The 22,167-nt window shown below is 57.9% G+C and overlaps 6 protein-coding genes across 6 annotated transcripts; 2 read left to right on the top strand and 4 right to left on the bottom strand.

The window, feature by feature from the left end:
- The first annotated feature begins 10 nt into the window (after positions 1–10).
- FA10DRAFT_266843 (terpenoid synthase) lies at positions 11–1,725 on the top strand. The gene has a single exon (XM_025521669.1). The coding sequence runs from the start codon at positions 488–490 to the stop codon at positions 1,673–1,675; it is 1,188 nt and encodes a 395-aa protein (XP_025377552.1). The 5' UTR covers positions 11–487; the 3' UTR covers positions 1,676–1,725.
- Positions 1,696–3,770, bottom strand: FA10DRAFT_251809 (DNA glycosylase; the record flags this gene model as incomplete). The annotated part of the gene is made up of 3 exons (XM_025519624.1): positions 1,696–2,351; positions 2,427–3,194; positions 3,260–3,770. 3 exons carry the CDS (start codon positions 3,768–3,770, stop codon positions 1,696–1,698), a joined length of 1,935 nt encoding a protein of 644 aa, XP_025377551.1.
- A 750-nt stretch (positions 3,771–4,520) lies between these two features.
- On the top strand, positions 4,521–5,546 carry FA10DRAFT_266842 (membrane-associated proteins in eicosanoid and glutathione metabolism). The gene is made up of 3 exons (XM_025521668.1): positions 4,521–4,934; positions 5,003–5,263; positions 5,342–5,546. The coding sequence occupies exons 1-3, from the start codon at positions 4,865–4,867 to the stop codon at positions 5,470–5,472; spliced, it is 462 nt and encodes a 153-aa protein (XP_025377550.1). The 5' UTR covers positions 4,521–4,864; the 3' UTR covers positions 5,473–5,546.
- A 9-nt stretch (positions 5,547–5,555) lies between these two features.
- On the bottom strand, positions 5,556–6,581 carry FA10DRAFT_266841 (hypothetical protein). Its single transcript, XM_025521667.1, has 2 exons — positions 6,499–6,581; positions 5,556–6,422 (listed from the first exon to the last, which is right to left on the bottom strand). Exons 1-2 carry the CDS (start codon positions 6,531–6,533, stop codon positions 5,795–5,797), a joined length of 663 nt encoding a protein of 220 aa, XP_025377549.1. The 5' UTR covers positions 6,534–6,581; the 3' UTR covers positions 5,556–5,794.
- A 3,965-nt stretch (positions 6,582–10,546) lies between these two features.
- On the bottom strand, positions 10,547–16,838 carry FA10DRAFT_266840 (hypothetical protein). Its single transcript, XM_025521666.1, has 2 exons — positions 15,859–16,838; positions 10,547–15,766 (listed from the first exon to the last, which is right to left on the bottom strand). Exons 1-2 carry the CDS (start codon positions 16,602–16,604, stop codon positions 10,702–10,704), a joined length of 5,811 nt encoding a protein of 1,936 aa, XP_025377548.1. The 5' UTR covers positions 16,605–16,838; the 3' UTR covers positions 10,547–10,701.
- Positions 16,839–16,968: 130 nt separating this feature from the next.
- Positions 16,969–22,091, bottom strand: FA10DRAFT_241084 (protein prenylyltransferase). The gene is made up of 5 exons (XM_025519233.1): positions 20,973–22,091; positions 20,732–20,913; positions 18,761–20,653; positions 18,478–18,687; positions 16,969–18,414 (listed from the first exon to the last, which is right to left on the bottom strand). Exons 1-5 carry the CDS (start codon positions 21,991–21,993, stop codon positions 17,245–17,247), a joined length of 4,476 nt encoding a protein of 1,491 aa, XP_025377547.1. The 5' UTR covers positions 21,994–22,091; the 3' UTR covers positions 16,969–17,244.
- Between the last annotated feature and the right edge of the window lie 76 nt (positions 22,092–22,167).

Raw genomic sequence — 22,167 nt, 5'->3', positions numbered from 1 at the left:
TCGGCAGGCGCTCGAGGACCACCAAATCATGTCACGGTCGGCCAGGTCATTGGTGGCGCATGCCCAACGGTCTGGTCTGTCGTCGCGACCGAGAGCTGTTGGTGCAGCATCGACAGCATGGGAGCGAAGGGCAAGGGCAGACCTGGGGAGAAGAAATCAGAGTGCTTGGGCTACCGTTGTTGGCACAGCAAAGAACCTGGTGGGGGCAGGCTCGCCTCCGCCCTCTTCGCCGCTGCCCTCATCGTCCTCCTCTGCCTCTTCTCTGGGCACTGGACGTGGACCAACCTCTCCTTCGTCGTCGTCATCCTCGTCCTCAAAACCGCGGCCAATCGTTCGAGATCCTTTGGAGCTCGTAGGGCAGGAGCTCTCCTCGCTGCGTTCCAACGTTTCGACGCTCCTGGGCAGCGGGCATCCCTCCTTGGACACGGTTGCAAAGTACTACTTTCAAGCCGAAGGGAAACATATTCGGCCACTCATCGTCCTCCTCATGGCAAAGGCGACCAATGGCCTGAGTCCCAACTGGGACGCCGTCCTTGCCCGCTCACAGGTCACAGCAGAAGGGACAAAGGCTATCGAGGGCGATATGGGAATTGATGAGCCATTGAGCCCAAGGGAGGTGCTCAATGATTTCAACCCGCACATGGAGAGCATCGAGGGCCTGCTCGGCCCTGCCACTCCATCCGGCCATACACAGCAGCAGCGGTTAGTGTCGTCCGACGACGGGCAGTCGGTGCCCATCCTTGCAACCCAACGACGCCTGGCCGAGATCACAGAGATGATCCACGTCGCCTCGCTGCTCCACGACGACGTCATCGATGCCTCGTCACTTCGCCGAGGCGAGCCATCGGCGCCGGCAGCATTTGGCAACAAGCTGAGCATCCTCGGCGGCGACTTTCTCCTCGGCAGGGCCTCTGTCGCGCTGGCCCGGCTGCGCGACAACGAAGTCGTTGAGCTGCTCGCGACTGTGATTGCAAATCTGGTGGAGGGAGAAGTGATGCAGCTGCGGGCCCAGAGCGGGGCTGAGTCCACCGCGCCGAGCAAGAGCGCATTCAGCACCTTTTGGCAGCAGCAAGCGACGCCGGCGCAGCAGGATGCATCTGCTGCGGCTGGAGGACCGACGGAGGCCATGTTTGAGCACTACATGCAAAAGACGTACCTCAAGACGGCGGCCCTCATTGGCAAGAGCGCTCGCGCCTCGGTCATTCTCGGCGGGTTCTCATCGTCACCATTGTCGTCGTCGTCGTTGTCGTCGAGGAGCGGCAGCGGGCCCGAAGCAAGCGTCAAGGATGCAGCGTACTCGTACGGGAGAAACGTCGGCATGGCGTTTCAGCTCATTGACGACGTCCTCGATTTCAAGTCCACCTCGGCTGCCTTTGGGAAACCGTCGGGTGGGGCCGACCTGCGCCTGGGACTCGCCACTGCACCGGTCCTCTTTGCTTGGCAGGAGATTGGGCACAAGCTCGGCGAGCTGGTCCATAGAAAGTTTGAAGGGCCAGGCGATGTCGAAAAGGCATTGGGCCTTGTCCAGAACCAGTCGACGGGGTTGCAGAGGACCGAGGAGCTGGCCAAGCAACACGTCCAGCTCGCAATCGATGCGCTGCACACACTTCCATGGACAGAGGCAAGGGATGGGCTTCAGGGGCTCGCTGAGCAGGTTATCAATCGAATCAAGTAATTTACTCATATAGACAAGCCTCAATCTACACCTTTCACCAGTGCCCAGCAGTGCCTCATTCCCGTGCCCATATTCTCCCCCTCGACCTGCGCTGTCGATGCCCACCGCTTCCTCTTCCGCTCCGTGCTGCTCTCTTCTCCTTCCTCCTCCTTCTCTTCCTTCTCTTCCCCCTCTTCGCCCTCCACCTCGACGAGGAAGACGTGCATGGTGAGCTTGAGATGGCTAAACACCCAGGGCACGCTCCCCATCTCGCGCTTGAGCTTAGCCGCCACGCCTCTGCGCTTCAGCTCGTCTACAAAGTCGAGGGCCAGCGTCTTTCTCTGAGCTGCCGTCTTTGCCCTCTCGCCGGGTTCGTCGATGGTCTTGCTCGGCATCTCCCACATGTCGGCCAAGAGGCCCTTTGGAGGCCGCTGGTGCAGCTTCCACTCCCATCCTTGCGAAGTGCCCCCACGAGAAGAAAGAGATGAAAGTCGACGGCGACGGAGCGCGATGACGATGGCCTCCTCCTGTCGAATGGCTTTTTTGGCCACGCGCATGGGAAACTGCCGGACGTGGGCTTCGATGATGTCGAGCGCCCGCTGGCTCAGAGCCTTGGGACCGCCCTTCTCCTTCGTTCGCCCTTGTCCCTCTTTGGCGTTTGCCGTAAACGAGAAGGAAGCCAGTGACATCTGCTTTCCTTCCTTCTTCTTCCCGTTGCTTACTTGGTTGGCTGTCCTCTTTGATCCGTTGCTCTTTGTCGGCGCCATGCCACTTTCGCCGTCTTCCTCCTCTTCGACGTCTGCTTTGACCAAAGACTCGTCCTCCACGACCTCGAGCGGCTCGCAGATCTTGCAGAGATCCTCCACATCGTCAATGTCCGTAGCCGATGCATCCGTGGGCTTGTGACTGTGTATCGCCTGCGTGTCCTTCAGGGCTCCTTGTCGAAGTGCCAGAGCCTCCCCTTCGCCATAGGCACGGCAGCTTCCCTGGATAGGGCACTGCCCGCACGACGGTTTCGGTGTGCAGACGGTGCTTCCGAGCTCCATCAGAGCTTGACCCCATCGGCCAGGACGATCGCTCGGGCCCTTGGTGCTACTGTTGTCGTCAGCGTCACCTGCCACGGCTCCCACGAGCTGCTCAGCAGCCGTCCAGAGCGAGTCGACGACGTGCTTCGACGACTTTGTGTCGGCGTATATGCCGAGCTGCCGGGAGAGGACCCGGACCACATTGCCGTCCAGCATGGGCGCCGGCTCACCAAAGACGATGCTCGAGATGGCGCCGGCCGTGTATCTGCCTACACCCGGCACCTCCTTTTGCAGCTCGTCGACGTGTCGAGGGAGCAGACCGTTGCGCGCCGGGTCATTGACGACCTTTTGTGCAGCTGCGTGGATGCGAGAAGCTCGGCTGTAGTAGCCCAAGCCCCGCCATGCCGAAAGAACATCCTCGGGATTGGCACTGGCCAAGTCGTGGATCGTGGGCCAGCGCGCCATCCACCGGTTCCAGTAGTCAATAACAGTCGACACCCTGGTCTGTTGCAGCACTGCAAACCGTGTCACCAGTCCATGAGCTACACTGACATCCTTTTCCTTAGCAATCACAACTCACTGATCTCGCTGATCCAGACCTCATATGCGCGCTTCTTGAGAGCCTCCTCCAGTGCCGGCCCTTGCCCGTCGTACTCGGCGGGATCGATCCAGCGCTTTCTCCACGGCATCTTTCGCTCGGTACTGATGCGGTCGAACCACTGCAAGAGCGCATCTCTCGCGGCCCCCCCAGTCATCGCGCTTGTCGCTGAGCAGTCCAGCAGAAGGGGCCGGTGGTACGACGCTGCATGCCTTCGCAAGGGCGGTGCTGTGGGTCGAAGCGACGTCACACCCGGCTGGAGCACGTCGATAGACAACGCCAGCGATTTCCCTTTACTCTTCTTGCCTTGGCTCGCACCATCGGCGTCCGCCTTGCGCTTTCTATTCGTCGCCGTCTTGCCATTTCGACCGCCTTTTTCAGCGACGTAGTCATCCCCGTCGGACTCGGGCTCGCGGTCGGAATAGGAAGACGAGGGCGAGTCGGGGCGCGTTGCTCTGCCCTTGGCCGTAGAAGCAATTCGCTTCGACACCATGGCAGGCATCGCTGCAGCTGTAGAGTTCTTCTGCTGCTGCAGCCACCACCACCAAGACAGAGGCGTCCTGGTCGTGCTTGCGAGCGCAATGATGGCGGGTGAGGTCTGCCTGTTGATTTGGGGAGGCGAGGTCGTGCTCAGGTGTTGGACTCCTCCGCTCTTTCTCTTTTGAAATTCTCGCGACGCGCCTGCCTCTCTGGACGGCGCGATTTGTCATACAACACGCACTGTCACGCCTGGGTGGGGAAGAAGCTAAAAGCGAGTCTCACTCAGGGAGGGCGAAAGAAGATTCGTTTCCTGGGGAATCAGAGCAAGTGCAAGCTGCACCTACTACACTACCGCCAAGAAGATTAAGTCGAAGGGGAGAGAAGGAAGCAATGAGGACCAAGAGAGACTCCAGGCGGTGTACTGTACAGTACCAAGTCCACGGACGACCGCTTCAACCACCGCTGATTTCTCGTTCTCAAGCGTGCATTGATCTCAAGAGGCGCGCGCAGAGCCCTCATGACGCGCGGCCATCCCTCCCACCGCGGTCAGCTTACTGATTTTCAATTGCTGAGCTCTCAGCACAGCAGTTGAACGGTGCATCTCTCCCTCATCAGGAAGAGGCGGGCTCTCGAAACCAAGTTCCGGAACCCGAAGGCCCCACCTCAGTACTCTCCGAAGTTGAGCCGGGGCGGCTGCTGCTGCTGCTCGCTCGCCCTTTAAATTTTCGCCAAATAAACGAATTTTATCCTCCCACCTGAAAAAGATGAAGCGAAGCGAGAAGTCGTGTTAACGTGGAGCTAGCTAGCTAGCTAGAGCCCCCCGTCTGCACGCACGTACCCAGTTGCCAAAATATGTATGCGCGCAAGAGCTGGGTGCAGATCGAGCGTAATTGCGTCGGACAGGGTCAAGAGAGGCTGCGAGAATGAAATAGAAATGTTGCAAAGCAGGTGACGGAGCCAGCGATGGACTGGGACTTGGCCGCTGTGCGTTTATAAGTTTGCGTCAAGCCGCCCCGCTCTCCCTCTCGCCGCCCTTCCAATCAAGACCACCATCATTGCAAAGTCTCCATCTCTCCCATCACCGCCCCCTTCTAAACCAGCGACAAGATGCCTTTCACCATGGTGCTCCCCACTGCCTACCCTTACGTCCTCGCGGCGGCCTCTGGCATTTCTATTCGTGAGTTACATTGCATCTGCCAAGAAGACCCATGGACACGCCTTGTTTGACTGACTATTCTTGCACAGTCAACATCTTCCAGTTCCTCAACGTCAGCAAAGCCCGCCGTGCTGCCAAGATCGAGTACCCGCACGTGTACGCAAGCAAGGAGCAGTGCGCTGCGAGCAAGGACGCCCTAGTCTTCAACTGCGCCCAGCGGGCCCACGCAAACACCCTCGAGCTCACGCCCACCTTTCTCGTCTCGACGCTCCTTGCCGGCCTGAGCGCGCCCCGCGTCGCCACCGTCCTCGCCGCCACCTGGCTCGTCTCGCGCGTCTTCTACACCCTCGGTGAGTCGGCTAGCCTCTTTTCTTCCCCCCCGCTCTTCTTGCCTAAGGTTGGCTGACTTTTTTGTTTTTCTTCCTCAGGCTACACGACTGGCAACCCCAAGAAGCGAACGCCGGGTGCCCTGCTGGGTTTCGTTGGCCTCGTCGGCCTCATCGGCACGTCCCTCTACTCCGTCTTCGGTCTCCTGGCCGCCAACGACTTTGCCTTCTAAAGGAAGAAGAAAGAACGTGCACAGGGAGGAGGGCGATATTTGCACAGCTTAGTAGTAGTAGAAGGGCAGGAAAGAGAGAAAAGAGAAAGATCCGTAATGCGATAGTGTAGAAAGATACATTTTTGGCCGCACAGAACAGTGATCAAGAATATGCTGCCAATCCGGGCAGAAGAGAGCGAAAAGATCAAAAGGAGGGGCTCTGGGGACGAGTACTAGTCAAACAGGAGAGCTGGGTGCGAGTGTAGATGCAGGAAAAGAAAGAAAAGAGTGACGGTAGTTGGAGAGGAAAGAGGATGAAGCGGGAGGGGGTCGCGAGGAGAGATCACATGTGAGCGCACCTTCCCTGGCCTGGTGCAGGCTCGGGCTGGTCGTCCTCTGGGCCGCCAGGAGCGGGAGCATCGCCGTCCTTTTCGATGAGCGGCTGGCCCGTGTGCTGGGTCTTGCCCCGGCCCATAAACGACCTCCAGTTGCGCTTGCCCTTCCACGGCTCGCCGTCCTGCTCGTTGAAGTCCGACGGCTGGGCCATGTGATGGTTCTCGATTGCACGGGCTTCGACGGCGCCCTCGGGGTTGTGCATGACTTCGGCAGTGACGGGCTCCTCGGCCGATGTCATCTCGGGCTGACCGGTGGAGGACGCATTGGCGAGGCCGAGACTGTTGCGCGGCTCGTCGGTGGGCGTGTCCACGGCCGTGTGGTCGCCGCTGACCGAGGCGGGCACCACCGTTCCGGGCCCGTAGTTGCCCGTCGTGCGGCTCGTCGCAAGGTGCTTCTCGGCACGCGCGAGGGCAATGGCACGCTGACGCGCTCGCTTCTCCATGTTGGTCGTGCTGTTGGGGTCGCGGCGCTCCTTGCGGTACTGGAGCAGCTTCCATACCAGCAGTCCGGCAAGGAGCAGAAAGACGACGACGATGGCCACGATGATGCCGGCAATTGCACCGCCCGAGAGCGATCTATTGGGGACAGGAAAATAGAGAGGCTGTGGGTCAGCACTCGTGGAGCAGCAGGTAAGTGCCGTGTATTTCTCACCTCTCGCCAGTGTCGCGCCTTGAGATGGCGGGCATCTTGGGAAAAAGGAGGACGAAGAGGACTTAGAAACCAAAGGAGTGTGAGTGTTCCCGGGAGGGGAAGGAGGAGGGGGAGATCGCGTCTGTAGATGGAGTAGGTTTGATTGAGCACAGCTTTTCCCTGCCCTGTCACTCAACAAGTAGTAGTAGTGCATTTAGAATCGACAACCCCGGGATCAAAACTCGCTCTCCAGGACCACAGAACGCTTCCGTACAGGAAATTTTAGCCGCTAGCAAGCCGGGCATTTTTACTCCTCACCGCATGGTCGGCTCGTCACGTGGGCACCAAGCTCGATCGTAGCGCTCAATATCGAAAAAGGGGTGTGTCGTTTTGTTAATGAAGTCTGCGCACCTCCGAGGTTTGCAATATTGAACTACACCCTCGATTAGTACACTACTGCTGCTGGTGTCAGTGCTTGGCCGTCGATCAGTCAAAAGTGCAGGCGGCGCTTGTTCCCACTCCTTCCCCTTCAGCCCACTGCTCTCTCTTGCATCGTCATCACCATCCGACGGCGGCGGCAAGTCACCACGACGAACAAATCAGCACGCCAGCGAGCCAACCGCTAAGCACCGGTCCTTCCTGGTTGTGGCTGCGTCGGGACCTCTCCCCCCTCCGTCATCAATTCTTTTAATTGCTTTGTTTCCTCGAATTTTCAATCGCCGCCGACGCCTCCCTTTTTCTATCGATCCGCCTTGGCAAACCGATACCTTCTCCTCTTGCTCTTTTTCCTCCATCGCTCTTCTTCAGCTTGGTTGCGACCACCGCCCCGCCGCTCACCGTCTCCCGAAACCTTTTGACGAAGCTCGAGGTCAAGATGGATTCCTCTTCCTCTACGATAGGTACGTCTCGCTCATATATATATTTTCTCTCTATCGTCGCGTCTGGCTTGGCTCCTATGGCGTTTTGCTCGAAGTGGTCAGGATACTGGAAGGGAGGAGCGAGAGGCGGTACTCAGGAGCAGGCGTGGACATGAAGAGGAGGAGGAGGAATCGCCGCATTTTCTCTACAGGGTCTCAATTGGACTATGCAGAGGGTACAGAGACTGGACGGCGCATGGATACTTTGCAAAGTCTTGGTCTATGTCATCCCTTGCTTGCTTGCAGTTGGACCCTTCTGTCGGACGAAGACGATGCCGTACAGTCATCTTGTCTTCTCTGCCAGCCCCTTCCGATGCTGATGCGAAGAGGGCTTCGACGTCACTCGGTCGATGGGACTCCGTTGAAGGTTTTACAAAGTTTTTCCAGGCTCCTTAATTTTTGGTCGGCAACTTTACTTTGGATGGATTAGGAAAATGGCGCCGTGTTTGACCGCTTGGCACGGTCTCTTCCCACTGGACCCGACGAGTGGCTAGACGGTTGCTCTCAGCCCATTGTCCTGAATCAGCGGGTGGCTTGCTGTCGTCGTTCTGTGTCCGGTCTCTTCAATTTCGGTTCGACTTTGGTCTTGGACGCGTGCGCGCGCGCCCGCACATATGCACAAGCACGCACACAGCGAGCAGCTCTGCCATCGCCGCGCCGCGCACGAGGCCAAATGTCGCAGCGGAGCTCAGAGGCCACCGAAACCTCCTCTCTCTAGTCCATCGACATCCTCGCTTTCCTTTCGAGCAGCTTAGTCGGGTCCGTTTTGGGCGTGACGTCGCTACGCCTTCCCTTGCCGGAGCGAGTCTCTGACCAGAGTCTTTCTCATCTGCCCTTTCCTCTCTCTTCTTTTCCCCGCCATGTCTACCGCGGCACAACCTCCGTCTATTGGCTCCTCTTCGACGTCTGGTACTCCTCCGAATGCGAATGCGCCGTCGGCTTCTGACTCTTCCAACGTTGCTGATCCTTCCGCGCCTCCTTCCACGTCTTCTTCTCCTCCACCATCGGCTCCACCTTCAACCACTTCGGCTCCGTCTTCTCCCATCCCTCCCACTTCCAATTCCCATACTGGTATGTGTCGCTTCATTTCATGATCTGGCATGTTCTCGGCCCCCCTTTTTTATCATTCTCCTTCCGGCCCTCTTTCTGCTTCTCTTCCTTTTCGCATTTGCACCTTGGCTTTGATCTCCTGCGCGCTTGTGTTTTCGTCCTATTGGCTTGGAGACAACAGACTCATCCTCGTCTTCCACTCGGACTCGTCGCCCTTCCTCGTCGACCACGACTACAACAAATACAGGTACCGACACTGGAACCGACACAGGAACGAATACGAGAACCCGGACTGGGACAGCGACGGGCACCGATACGACGAGCACCACAAGTGACACAAGCACCAGGTGAGTCTAGCATAGACGAGGGCAACACCACTGTAGCTCCCAGCTGGGCGAAGGGTTGGGCTCTCGATGGTCGGGGACCTGGTCGTCAAAGGTCTTCGTCCCGTGGAGAGTTCCATGTACTTGGCATCGCTGACCGCTCTGGGTCCTTACTTTGTCACCCTACTCACACCTCAGCTCCACTACCTCTTCCCCTACGACGACGACTTCCGACACCAGCACAACAACTTCCGACACCAGCACCTCGACGACGTCCTCGACGACGTCCTCCTCCACCTCTACTACCCCAACTTCGACAACCTCTTCGTCGTCGACTGTGAGTTGTCTTGCAATTGGGCCAATGTCGTTAGGTCATAACTTACCCCATTTTGGTAGTCGACCACTCCCACCTCTACGTCCGAGCAGTCTACCACACCCACAACGTGAGTTCATCTGCTATCTTAAACTTCGCTCTCGTTGCTCTAGTCATGTGCTGATTTTTATTAAAATCTTCGCAGTACTGCAGCGCCCACCACGCAGACAAGCCTCACTACCGCCAGCAATGGGCAGACGTCGACAATCTTTACCACACAAAATCCCTCCCAAGGCGGCCAGCTGAATGGATCGGGAAGCAGCGGCAACAGCAGCTTCTTTGATAATGGAGGCGCAGTAGGCGGAACGTTTGCTGCCGTCGGTATCGTCGCCGTCCTCATCGTTGTCGGCATCGCATGGCTCTTCTATCGTCGACGCAAGGCCCAGCGAATGGACGCAGACGTGGCCATGGCTGCCTCTGCTGCTGCCGCTACGACGCGGACGCCCTTCGACGATGATGACCCTGAGATGGCTGAAGACCCTGGCTATGGTGCTGGCGGCGCGGCCGGTGCTGCGTCGAGCGCTGGGTACCACAACGGAGGCTACTATGCCACCTCAAATCCCGAGTACGAGCCCAGCCACTTTTCGAGTGGAACGGCGCCCGGTTTCGCCGGCATGGGCGCTTACGGTGCAGCAGCAGCAGCAGCTGGTGGCGCTGGTGGAGCAGCTGCGTACAACAACTACTATAACGAGGGCAACTCGCAGGGCCACTACTACGACAACCCGGCGCAGGCAGCGCAGGACTACTATCCTCAGAGCCAGGAGGGCCATGCCTTTAGCCAAGGCACCCATCCGACGGACGAGTACGGCAATGCCATCGCTTACGGCTATCCAATGGATCAGCAGCAACAACTACAGCAACAGCCACAGCACCAACAACCGCAGGATTGGCTCCAGCCAGGGCGATCACCGCCGCTCGATGGCGAAGGCATGCCTTTCGCTTCCGGTGTAGCCTCGGGTGCGGTGGGTGCCGCGGCGGCACGCAGGCGGAGCGCGGGGATGACGAACCCTCACGAGGACGAGCTTTTGGGACCCAACGTCTTTGCTGATGCACCTTCGCCGGAGGGTGACGCTGCTGGTCACAACGTCGGCGAAGCTGACAACCGCCTTGATCATCACGGCCTCACCAGAGCCCACGACCAGGGTTCGGCCAGCTCGTTGCGGGACGACCAAGATTACAGCAGACGGGTCTTGAGTGTCAAGAACCAGGACTAAATGCTTCCCACTTCGCCTTCTGTCCTTCCTTCTGCCCTCTCATTCTGCATAGCTTTATGCTCGTCTGCGCCGATAGAGGCAGACTTCACCTTCACTTCACTTTGCACAATCAATTTGGTTCAATGGAGCAGAACAATCAATATGATTCTCTTACCGTGGATTTCATGCCTGGCTGCCTCTCCGTGCCCAAGGTTAGTCTTGATGAACAAATTACTGGCAATTTGATTAGAAGACACAAGAGCGATGACACAGAGCATTTTTTGATGTGAGGGGTATCAAGTTTTGAGCCTCGCCGTGGAGAGAAAGGGGTGACTAAAAAATGCGAGAGTGTGACCTGATCGAGGAGGCTACCTCCAGGTGCTACCGCTCCTCGTTGTAGGACCACCAACACCTTTGCTTGCCGAGTCGCAGAGCGCCGCGACCTTCCTGACCGTGTCGAGGCTCCTCTGGATCCTGACATGACTCAAGCTCTGCGGCGGTGTGTTGGAGATTAGGTCTTTCAACAGTAAGAGGTATCGCGGGATGCGTTGGGTCGGCATGATGGCCACATCGAGGGGACCAAGCTTTTTCAACGTCGTCGTCGTCGTCTGAGGTTGTTGCATTTGCGGCGAATGCTGTTTGCCGGAGGATGATGCAGGCGAGTTTGCCCGGCTGCTGCTACTTGCGCTCAGGAACGACTTTGACTTGATGGTAGGCGGAAGCATCGAGGGAAGCGGCGACCGAGTCGAAGAGGATACGACTGCACCAATCGCTCTTCGTCCCAGGCTGGTGCTCGCTGAAGACGAGTGCTGCTGCTGCTGCAGCGGGAGTCCACCGCTGTAGGTTTTGCTCGCGGCACCTGCCGAGCTCGTGGGAGTTGGCATAAAGTCCGTCTCGACAAAGTGCTGCTTCTTTAGTGCTTTTGGCGACTCGCAGAGGGGACTACTGGTATAGGGTGATGACGAGGTTGAGGTCGAAGAAGAAGGCGTAGCGCTGCCTTTCTGAGGAGACATCTCTCTAGCCATGTCGGGCCTCAAAAAGCTAGGCGGCGTCGCCGAGAAGGTGCTCCTGCGCTTGGCTACGATGGTCGAGGCTCTTTTCCCAATGCTCGAAGAGGCAGCAGCTTTCATTGTCTCTCTCTCCTCCACCGACGAATTGACAAGGACACCAATTTCCAATGGTGGAGCTGGCACCGGCGGAGGTGGTGACGGAGTTGGATGCATGGAGGCATACGCCTTGGTTGGAGACGTCGGCACCGATTTGATGCCAATTTTGGTGGGCTCGTCTGCTCCTTCTTCAACTGGATTGTTGATCAGGCTGATGAGGCCAATCTTGTGGATCGACTTTGACTTGACGCCTTCCGTCTTTCGCAATTCGTCCATGATTTCTCGAGCAACGGCCGACCAAGCAACAAAGGTCGCCTCCATCTGGACCCCCACCAGTCGAAAAGCCGCACCCACGCCTGCCGCCGTCGGATCCTCGTCAATGCGATTGGCCAGTGTACGACTGAGTGTGATGAGCTGAGGCAGAAGGTTCCGCATCATCTGTATGTGTAGCGGGGCGGGTCCTGCGGAGCCCTTTACGCTGTTGTTGGAGCTACTGCCGCTGCTGTTGCTGCCATGCGAAAAGACGGAGGCTCCATTCGGCTTTAGAGCCGACGTCGACCTCCGCCTGGGCGCATTCGTCAAGGCCGAAGAGCCGGAATTATAGCATGGCAGGGCGCGAATGGCCTGGAGAAGGGCTTCGAGGTGCCTCGCGTAGCTTCTCTCCGTCAAAACAAGCTCTCGGATGACGAAGAGCGCCTTAACCTCTTTCTTCCAATCATCGTCGTTGATGAATGGTCCGTCTTTGAGTTTGCCGCTGGCCCTTCCCACGCCCAGCTGCAGCGCAGACGGAGCATCTTCGCCGTTTACACCGACCCCTGCGCTCGCATCACCGTGCCAAGGCCCTCTCTCATAAGGGTCGCGCTCACCGTGCATCGTTCTCCTTACTTGCAGTGCGCTTGGTCCATCGAGCCGGCCGTCTGCGCTCGATGAGCGCTGATGGGCTCTTTGTCTTCGAGGTGACGAGGGTCCTGGCGGCTTTTGCTCAGCCTTGACCCAGGTCCCCAAGCCCTGAGAAGCGAGTCGAGCGCGGCCAGACTTGTCGCCATAGATCGTAGTGGCCCCGCTGGACGCCGCGCTAGGGTATCCAATTCCGCCTACTGAAGACTTGTTTGCCCTCCTGTTCCCTGAAGCCATCCCAAGCCTGGCCATCTGCTCCACGCGCGTGGCCTCTGCTGTCTGCTTAGCAATTCGCTCCTGATGAGCTCGACGAACATGCTCCAGGGCCTGCAGAAACTCCACGTCATCAGCGATGCTCAACGTTGGCTGGCCTCGTCTTGGTGCGGAAACAGCGTCAGATCTCGGCTCTGTGCCCGTGGCTCCATGCCTGAGTCGGCCCCCTCTTTCCAGGTCGCTCCGCATACCAAGGGCAGACGAAGGGCGTTTTACTAGTCCTTGCTCCAAGTCCATGTTGGTGTCAATCGAGAGTGAAGGTCTGCTCATGGCTCTTTTGCGCGGTGGGGGCGCCTGGGTTGGCAACGGGACCTTCTCGAGCCGCACTTCGCTTTTCGTCCTGTGACCTTGCCTTGAAGATACTCGGGGCGGAGGAAGTGGGTCACCCTCGCTATCAGAGATGGCAACACTAGAGGCCATCGAGACAGTTGACGAGTTTCTGCGATGGCCACGACTAAAGTTTGAAGAAGGCCCAGACACGCTGCTGCTGCGCTTCGTGGGAGTCGAGTCAGGGGCTTTTACCGTCGTCGCCGTCGATACAGTCGACAAAGACCCGTTGCGATGACGCTCATCGGCTGTCGTAACTGACGCTGCATCAACGGAAGGCTTTGCAGAGCGCTGCTGCACCTTGCCTTGCCCTGGGCTCCTGTACGACACCGGCGGAGGCTTTTGCGGCTTTCGGGGAGAAGGAGGTCGAGTCAGATTTTTCGCACTTGCAAGCGGGCCGCTGCGGCTGGTAGATACTGGTCCCTGGGCAGCCGACGAAGAGGGGGCTAGGTGATTAAAGACGCTTTCCAACTCGATTGATGAACGACGCGATGGAGTGACGGAGTGGGCATTTGAAGGCCGTCTCCCATCGTCGTCGTTACTGCCTTCCTTGCCGTGATGACCCATGGCAGAAGAAGGCCGGGATTTCACTCGAATAGGATCCAGGATCCGACCAAAGCTTAAAGACTTTCTGTGAGAGTACCGACGAGTACTCGAAGTTGCGGCAGGCGGTACGACGGCCTCGAGCGCTTTTGCCTCTGGAGACTGATCAAAAGATGGTACAGTTGTCTCCATCGACAAGTTCTCCAAAGCAGGGTTGTTGTCTGTAACGGAGGCGGGACTGGCGGGCGAGTCCTCTTCGTCGAGATCTTCATTAGCCGTCATCGCCAACTGGCCGATACCAGCTATTCCCTCGTTAATCTCAAGTGCTAGCTGAGCCGCACGGAAGTGCGAAATGGGCATCTCGCCACCATCTTCTTTGCCTTTAGGAACTGTCTGAGATGTGCCCCACCACGCCGCATCCACGGCAGGATCCGCCGACTTCTTAAGAGCGTGTGCCGCTTTGGCGCCCGTCATGTGCGACAAGCTTGACTCGGCACTTGCGTAAGCGCTGTTTGAGCCCGAAGAAGAGTTCATACCGATTGACCCCCTCTGCTTTTGCTGCGATGCTGCCGTCATTGCCAAGTCGCTTGCAAGCGAGCCAGTTCGACTGTGTCCAGCCTTCCCCGCAGAAGTCCTCGTCCCTACTTGGCCGCCACCGCCTGCTTTGGCACCATTGCTGGAGGCCACGCTGCTCGGCCGCCTTTTGAGTGACGATGTCAATCTTGCCAAGGTCCCTTCCCGAGCAGACCAAACTTCTTCCGACAGTGGAGGAGCTTCTGGAAAAGTCGTGTCCTTTTGTTCAACTTTCCTCTGCGACAAGAGTCGTGAAGGTCTTGGGTCTCGGGAGGCCTGGCTCGACGGTGTCGGTATTGACCGGATGTCTGGGGATCCAACCTCAACTAGTACGGATGACGGACTGACGTCTGCTTCAGGCTCTTCGCCTGGTATCTCGAGTACCTCGATACTCCTGCTTCGGCCTCGCACCATCTCTGCGCTTTGGGGTACTTCATGCGCTGTTGCCGCTTTCGTCTCAGGCTTCTTGACCATTAGCGGAGCGGGCAACGGGTCCCGGACCTCACGTTGCTTGCCCTTTGTCCAGGCGGAGGCTTCGTAGAACGAAAATCGCTTGGAAAAGCGAGGCCTTGAAGTGCTGCTCTTCTTCTCGAGTCCTTCCTTGGCCTCTTTGCAGACAAGCGCGGGGCCGCCAGAGGACAGAACTGAGGGGCTAGGTTTGTCTTGCTGGACGTTGCTGGCCGTGCTGCTTGTGCTGATAGTCGTGTTCATGGTGCTGCCTCCCTGAGTGCTTCGAGATGAAGTCGAAGATCCACGGTCGAGGTTTGAATCGCCTGCCTTGTCTCTCCTGTTGCTGCTGCTACTGCTGCTATTGCTGCTCTTTCCGCTTGCGCTCCCACCGTCGACAGCGTCCGCGGTAAGCCAAGCGGTCGATTTTCTTGCGGCGGGTCTCCTGAAGCTAAAGGACGAGTATGACCTTGTTGGCAGGCTGGTGCCTACCGATTCGGAAGACTCGTGCATTGATCGCATTTGTGACGGCGCCGAGGGTTCTCTCGATCTCCTGCCTCTTTCGGCTGCGGACGAGACCGAGAGATGCGTCTCCGAGTGGCTGGGCGAGCGCCCATTGACGTTTCCTTCGTTTCGCGAAGAGGCGACGGATACGGTGGAGGAGGAGGAAGAGGAGGAGGAAGACGTGGGAGAGCTCAAAATGACGGGAGACGTCGACGCCTCTGATGACCTTGCCATACTTGATTTGAAGAGATGACTTGACCGCGACAGGTAAGATCGCAGACCTGGTTTTTCCCTTTCTCTTGACGCTTCGTCCTCAGCTGATGATGCCGCCGCCGGGCTGACACTGACACGGGGCAGCTGATTGCTCTGCGTCGTCTTGACTGATCCACTGGCGCCACCTTCTCTTTGCAGAAGCTCTGCAGGGATCGGCAATGGTTTGTTCCTTCGATGATGAGCCTGGTCATCAACAGTGAGCGACCGAGCGAGCGTGGTGACATCGACGAAACTCTTGCTCAGCGAAGGACCACCTCGTCGGCGACCCAAATCCGAGGCTGTGCGCGACTGAGCCTCATTCCTGCTGCTCTCGACGCCCACAGCACCTTTGAGATACCGGTTGTCCGTTGTCGTCGTCGTCGACCGTTCTCGCTGTGCTCTCGAGACTCCCTTTCTTCCGTCCAACGACTGCCCTCGAGAGGGTGCGATGGGGACGTTGGAAAGCATCAGAGGGGGCAGAGCAGGTGCGTGGCCGTGTGATGACTGGCTCCTGGTGGGCGAGGCTGGGGTCAGCTCACCGGATCCAAATACACGAGTACATGCTGGACATGAAACATGGAGAACAAATCGCAGCCGACTTACCCATGCCCGATTGAGTAATTGCCGCCCAGCGAGTCGAACATGTTGGCGGAGGTGGTCGAATAAACAGCGGTCTCGTCGAGCAATGCGTTCGCGCTCTTGTTGCCCATTGCGTTGCGATGATGCTGAGAGGACAAAGATGAAGCTGACGCCGGCTGTGCAAATAGACTTGAGGATGTCACATCCATGTCTCCTGGACTTGTTGGTGTCGTGCTCGCCCAGCTTCCGCTCCTCCCAAGACTGGCCCCGTCGTCTTCACCTGAAGCGCCTCGCGTGCCCGACTCATCGCGTGGGCCCGCGCCCCTGGTTGCAGCACGACCCTGTGAGGTGAAGAGACTGCCATGGCCGGCTGAATGCGCATCTGAGGACGATGAGGTGGCCGATGTCATTGCGGTGGTGCCATTAGAGGCAAGCGATCGAATGGATAGCGATCTCTCGTGAATATCCTCGCTGCGCTCAGCCTCTGTGGCGGTGAGTCCCGTGTGTAGCTGCTGCGGCAGCTGCTCGTCCTCTTTCTGGCCTGGATAGAGATCGCTGGAGACATCTTCGAGGAAAAATCCCTTCCCTTCCTGTCGCTGCTGCGACATGTGGCTGCTGTGGGACGAATTCCCGTGCTGGGGAACGATGGTCGAAGAGGAGAGGCGCGAGGTGTCTGAGTCCGCATCGGAGACAAGACGTCCTTTTGAGGTGGCAGGGGACAAGGCGGGGTCGGAAGTGCCAGCAACGGCAGGGGTTTGTCCTTCACCCATTGCGACGCCCTCGTCTATCCCGGCACCGCTCCTCTCATGGGCGCGCGCACACGCGAGATCGAAGCGGCGTCAAATTGTCGTCGATGCTGATGCACGAGGGGGGGCTCGAGCGGATCAACAATGACGACACGATTCCAGAGAAGGCGCAAACGAGCGTGCGCGCAAATCGTGTCCTGGATCCCCTCGTCGGTGATGAGCAATGGACGGTCGCAATGTCAAGTGTTTGCGACGTACCGGCGTGTGTCACTGATTCATCACCTCCCTCTACCGGAATTTCTCAACTCGTCAATTTAGCGCGCCCCCTTGCCCTTGCCCTACAGTTAGTGCGACCTCGGACAGGGCTCATTCAGGGTACAGCGGCCCGATGTAAAGTAGATCGATCGCTCGCGTCCCTCATCGCTAACTTGGATTTTCACTTTGATTCTCACCGGCATAGGTGGCTGTGATGGGTTCCTAGACTACACATTATTGGAGAGAAGACTACCTGGCATCGAAACACCATGATACTCTACTACTGGGCAATATGCGATTGGGGCGTACTGATGTGAATTTGAGAGCAGCCTAGCGTTGATCTGTCATTCCACAGCAGTAGGCTGCAGCAATTACTAGCGCTGCAGAAATAGTGTAGAACGATAGACAATCAGGAGACGGCGGCGAGGGCCTTCCAGTTTCTTGTGTTCCACGGCTCGAGCGCGACGGCCCTCGCTGTCCTGCTTCGAACGCTCTGTGTACTGCTGTCCTGCTCCATAGACTCCGCAGCTGCCAAGAGCGTTTCTGCTTTCTCCAGGAAGTTTTGCCCGCTCTCGACATCGGAGTGAGCCATGCCGTGGAGCTTCCATGCCTCTTCAAGCGCCATCTCTCTCGACTGCCCGAGCCGGATCACAGTCTCGACGAGGGCACACTGAGCACTTGTCGCTCTCAGAGCATCAGGAGCGAGTAGCACGGTCTTGCTCAAAATTGACAAGGCCTCGGAAGGTTGCCCCTTGAGAAGCTCGACCGTGGAAAGGAGTTTGTCAATGTCGTTTGCGGCATTCGTCTGATTGAACGCTGCTGGCTCCACGCTCTGCAGCTCTGACGTAGCTGCTTCCAGTAGAGTTTCATCGTCAGAGACTGCACCCATAGCCCCAAGGGCAAGGATTGCTCTGAGATTATCCGCTCCGCCTCCGGAGCCGATGTGTTCCAACAGCTTTGTCTGTGCCTCGTCTTTCTGGCCGCTTGCCCAAAGAATTTGGGCAGTCTGAACAACGATATCGGTCCTTGTCTGCTGCGATGGCTCCTCAACCTCTTGCAAGGCTGTCTCGAGAGCCTCTAGCGAGCTTTCGAGATCGCCTGAGAGGTACGATGCGATGCCCGTTCCAAGATGTGCGCCAAGTCTCACCCGTTTGCGCTGATCCCTTGACAGACTACCCACTTCTTCCTCCTCATCTCCTTCTTTTTCGGACGAGACGAGATTCAGTGTCGTCGCGAGCGCTTCCATCGCCCCCTCTGTGTCGCCGACGCTCAGGCGAATCCTCCCAAGGTTGGCTTGCGCTACGGCATATCGAGCCTCCGTTTCGCTCGATTCATCCTTTTCGTACGCCTTCTCAAGCAGGGATGTTGCTTCGTCGATGCGTTGAATCGCCAAAGAGCTCTCGCAAAGTCGTTCGGCCAAGAGCGCCGAAAGGTGCAAGGCGGATGCATCTCTCGGCCGGTGTGCGAGGTAAGTCGAGATGGCGTATGAAGGTAGATGGAGGTAAGACACTGGCGGCAGTGTCCCAGCCGTCGAGAACAAGTCAAATGCGCTCTTGGCCAGTCCGTACTCTCCTTCAAGCTGGAGCAACGAAGAGGGTCAGCATTTCGAGTCCGTTCCCTCCTCTCTTTCGTCGCAACTCACGACTGAACCTTCGCTAATGCTGTGAGCGTGAATGAACAGAGCCCTTGCCGAGGCATCATCCCCATGGGCAAGAGCGACGAGCGCTTGCCCAACCCAAGCCTGAGCCCAGTCGGGGTCGATGGTCTGAGCTCGGATGAAGCTCTCGTTGGCCAATCCTACGTCATCATACTGGAGATACAAGAAGCCAAGGTTGCTCCAGGGAATGACATCCTGTTTAATTACGTTACTCCGGAGTCAGCGCGCAGTAGGGGCGTGTCAGCGGACTCGGTGTCTGGCCACTCACCCTAGGATTGCATTCGGCGGCTTTGATGTAGCAGTGCTGAGCGAGTTGGACGCTGTGGCCAAAGCAGAGGTTGCCAAGCGTGCACCAGAATGCCTCGTTGCCTGGCTCGAGCTTCAGAGCCTCTTTTGCGCATGCAATGGCCTCACCGACACAAGTCGTGCTCCCTTGCTCGTCGCCAGCAGCCTTGAAGACCTGTGCGATCCGATGAAGTGAAGTTGCCAGATCCGTCCAAGCGGAGCCAGCAACCTCTTCGTCGCCAGCGTGCAAGAGCACGCGTAGCTTGTAGAGGTACACCGCAGAGGTGAGCATCTTGAGGGAGGACGATTCTTGCTCGTTGCCCAGCACCTCTGCCACGGTGTCCGACGTTACGGCAGTGATGGAAGGGAGACTTTTGTCAACGCCAAGCTCGTCGGCTAAGGTGACGAGCGGAATAACATAGTCGTCCACCATGGTGTCATCGATGTCGATCTGAAATTGCGCGAGGTGAAAGAGAGCATCCCCGGCCACCTTCCAGGCAGACCGGAGTAGCTTCTCTTTCTCCAGCGTCACTAGACTAGCTTCTAGCGCTTCACCGAGAGAAGCTGCCGCCCTTAGGACGTAGCCCGATTGGGCCTCGGCGAGGCCGAGGAGCAGCCTCGTCTCTGCTCCTACAGCTCGAATGCCTGGCTCCTCGGGTCTTTCCTCGGTCAGCTGTTCGAGGATCTCGAGGGCAGCTTCGAAGTTGCCAAGCGACCTTTCGACGTCGGCAATGCAGTACCTCGCTGTCCACTGATCAGGGTCCAGCTCGAGGACCTTTGCGAATGTCTTGAGTGCTGCGCTCTGTCGGCCACTGGCAGCATAAGCCTCGCCAAGCCTTTGCCAAGCCCTTGCGTCCTCTGGTTCGCTCCTTATAGCAATCTGAAGCGCGCTGATGGCCTTCTCGTACTGGAGCCGATGTATCTCAACGGCTCCGATGGCTTTCCAGGCCCATGCATTACGCGTGATGTGGCGCCTCTGACTGCTCAAAGCGCCGCCGAGCGCCTCTTTGCCCCCTTCGCCCTCAATCGTCCTCCTGGCCACCACATCGACGAGGTCCCACTCGCGGTCCTCGGCGAAACCCTCGGCGAGCTTTCGTGCCGCTTCGTTCTCCCTCGCGTCCAACTCAAAGGCCTTTTGGAAGCACTTCGACGCCCTTTGTCCGTCGACGGGCTCGGCGACGGACAAATAATAGAAGCCCAGCGAGGTGAAGGCAGGGGCATAGGTCGAGTTGCGCTTGAGCGAAGTGACAAAGCATGTAAATGCCTGTGACGGGTCTCTTTGTGCTTCGCCCCCCATGTCCCAGAGGCATCGCCCCAAGCGCCACCAGGCCTTGGCCTTTTCGGAGGCCGCCTCATCGCCTTTTGATTCGAGCTTGTCAATGACATAGTCCAGCTCACCCTTTGCGTTTTCGAGATGGCCCAAGTTGATGTCACACCACGCAACCTCGTGCCGGGCTTCGAGATGGGGATCCGAGAAGATGGACAAGGCGCACTCGTCTTGTCGGAACGGCAGCTCAGCCACCACGGTGAGGAGATTGCGAGCGTCCTGCCAGCGATTCGCGCTCTGGTAGATGAACGACTTGCAGCTGAGTGCGTCAATGTTGTCTTCATACGTCGAGAGGACGCTGTCCAGCAGGCGCAGGGCACGCGCATGGTGTTGAGGTGGATGTAGGTAGGCCAGAGCGGTCGCCAGATTGAGCTCAAAAGCAAGTTTGACTTGCGACAGATCGATGCCAAAGTCGGCCTCGGCCCTTCTGCAAAGAGCAAGTCCCTGGCTCGCAACATCAGACGCTGAGAGATAGTCACGATCGAGCAGGTAGAGGGTCGATGCGATGCCGTGTGCCAGCGTGGAGCCAGGGCAGGCTTCGAGTCCGTCCTTTATGCCGTGGTTCCGTCAGCGCTTGTTGTTCCTGCTGTAATCCTTCCCTTTACGATTCGTCTCTTTGCAACTCACCAGGGCGAGAGAGAGCGGATCCGGCTCCTTTTGCTCGATGTCCTGTTCCTTCATGATCTCCTCCTGTTCCTTTGCAAATTGCTCATCCTTCAAGACGTGCAGCAGGGCCTTTGACGATGAGGCGAGTCCGTGGCTCGGAAAGTGTGTAACAAATGCACGAAGCCGTTGGCGATCGAGATGGGCTGTTGTTGAGAGATTGAGTCAGTATCGGACATTTGCCAAAACACCAAGAAATACGTACCAAGGGAGAAGACATTGTCCCATTCGAGCACCGTCGTCCAGGCAAGCTCATCGGAGACATTGATGGCGACGATGCCTTTGGCGAGGTCTGTGAAGCTGTCTCTTGCCTCTGTCTTTCTGGCCCATTCTGCTGCTTCCTTTTCGCCTTCGGTCTGCCCGCTCTCGTCATTCATGGTAGCCGCCGTGGCGCCGGGCCCGGCAAGCTTGGCTCTAGGGTTCGGCAAGGCCTTGAGGAGAGTGTGACGGAACAAGAGAAGCTTGTGCTCTGCCTCTCTGCGGTCTTGATCTGATGCAAGGACGTGGGCGAGGACCTGATCGTAGAGCAGTGGAAGCCTCGACTGTGTCCACACCGACAGGCCTGCCTCGTTGCGAAGCTGCTCTCTCGACTTGCCCGCTGCGTTCATTCGCATTCTACTCTTTTCGTATTCTTTGTCCACCGAGTCTCCTTCGAAACCCTCGAAGAGCGAAATGACCTCGAGAAGGACCTTGAGGGCGTCCGAATGCATCGCCATTTGCGCCTCGAAGGTCGAGGTCGACTTGGGCGCCGTTTGGTCCGGCGCGGGCAAGGTACTGAGCAGAGCAAAATAGGGCGAGTCTGGCAGGTAGAGAGAGAGAGCTGCTGCCAGCTTCGACCGCCCTCCCTCTTCCCTCTGCAACTGAACGAGTTTCTGGAGCGCCTCTGCACATTTCGTCACATCCTGCCCCTCGACGGCAAGATCCATCTCCCTTTGCAGGACACCAGCAGCCTTGTCCCATTGCTTTTGCTGCATGTAGAACTTCTCGAGGCCTTGCCATGCCAAAAGTTGCCCTGGCTGTAGCTTGATGGCCTTCTGGTACGCCTTTTCGCTCTCGTCGTACTTCTCGAGGTTGAGCAGGGCCAAGGCCCGAAAGACGTGGCCATTGTAGTTGTCGCCCTCATGCTCGACGACCTGGTCGGCCGCTTCGACAGCCCCTTGCCAATCCTTGGCCTGTATCGCCTCCCTCGAGGCCTTGAGCTTGGCCTTGACGAAGCTGGAGGACATTGGCCTGCGTCGTCACGGGTCGGTCGCAGCAAAAAGGACGCTCGAGTGGCCTTTCTTCTTCTTGCTCCACCTCTGTCAAGCCGTCGAACAGACGTCACTTGCCTGCGCTCAGTTCTTCGCAATACAAAAATCTTCAGCCTTCCACCACAGTGGGCAATATTGAAATGGAGCGCT

This window comes from Acaromyces ingoldii (assembly GCF_003144295.1).
Source record: "Acaromyces ingoldii strain MCA 4198 unplaced genomic scaffold FA10scaffold_3, whole genome shotgun sequence".
NCBI lineage: Eukaryota > Fungi > Basidiomycota > Exobasidiomycetes > Exobasidiales > Cryptobasidiaceae > Acaromyces > Acaromyces ingoldii.
The sequence above is the reverse complement of the archived record's forward strand: the minus strand, read 5'-3'. Positions and strand labels throughout refer to the sequence as shown.

Bases quoted from the DNA above. Each gene is read 5' to 3' on its own strand.
- FA10DRAFT_266843 (XM_025521669.1), top strand. From the start codon at position 488: ATGGCAAAGGCGACCAATGGCCTGAGTCCCAACTGGGACGCCGTCCTT.
- FA10DRAFT_266842 (XM_025521668.1), top strand. From the start codon at position 4,865: ATGCCTTTCACCATGGTGCTCCCCACTGCCTACCCTTACGTCCTCGCG. The intron at 4,935-5,002 runs GTGAGTTACATT...ATTCTTGCACAG, and splicing joins GGCCTCTGGCATTTCTATTC to TCAACATCTTCCAGTTCCTC. The intron at 5,264-5,341 runs GTGAGTCGGCTA...TTTCTTCCTCAG, and splicing joins GCGCGTCTTCTACACCCTCG to GCTACACGACTGGCAACCCC.
- FA10DRAFT_266841 (XM_025521667.1), bottom strand. From the start codon at position 6,533: ATGCCCGCCATCTCAAGGCGCGACACTGGCGAGAG. The intron at 6,423-6,498 runs GTGAGAAATACA...TGTCCCCAATAG, and splicing joins AGGCGCGACACTGGCGAGAG to ATCGCTCTCGGGCGGTGCAA.
- FA10DRAFT_266840 (XM_025521666.1), bottom strand. From the start codon at position 16,604: ATGGGTGAAGGACAAACCCCTGCCGTTGCTGGCACTTCCGACCCCGCC. The intron at 15,767-15,858 runs GTAAGTCGGCTG...CTCGCCCACCAG, and splicing joins AATTACTCAATCGGGCATGG to GAGCCAGTCATCACACGGCC.
- FA10DRAFT_241084 (XM_025519233.1), bottom strand. From the start codon at position 21,993: ATGTCCTCCAGCTTCGTCAAGGCCAAGCTCAAGGCCTCGAGGGAGGCG. The intron at 20,914-20,972 runs GTACGTATTTCT...TCTCAACAACAG, and splicing joins GGACAATGTCTTCTCCCTTG to CCCATCTCGATCGCCAACGG. The intron at 20,654-20,731 runs GTGAGTTGCAAA...CACGGCATAAAG, and splicing joins ATCCGCTCTCTCTCGCCCTG to GACGGACTCGAAGCCTGCCC.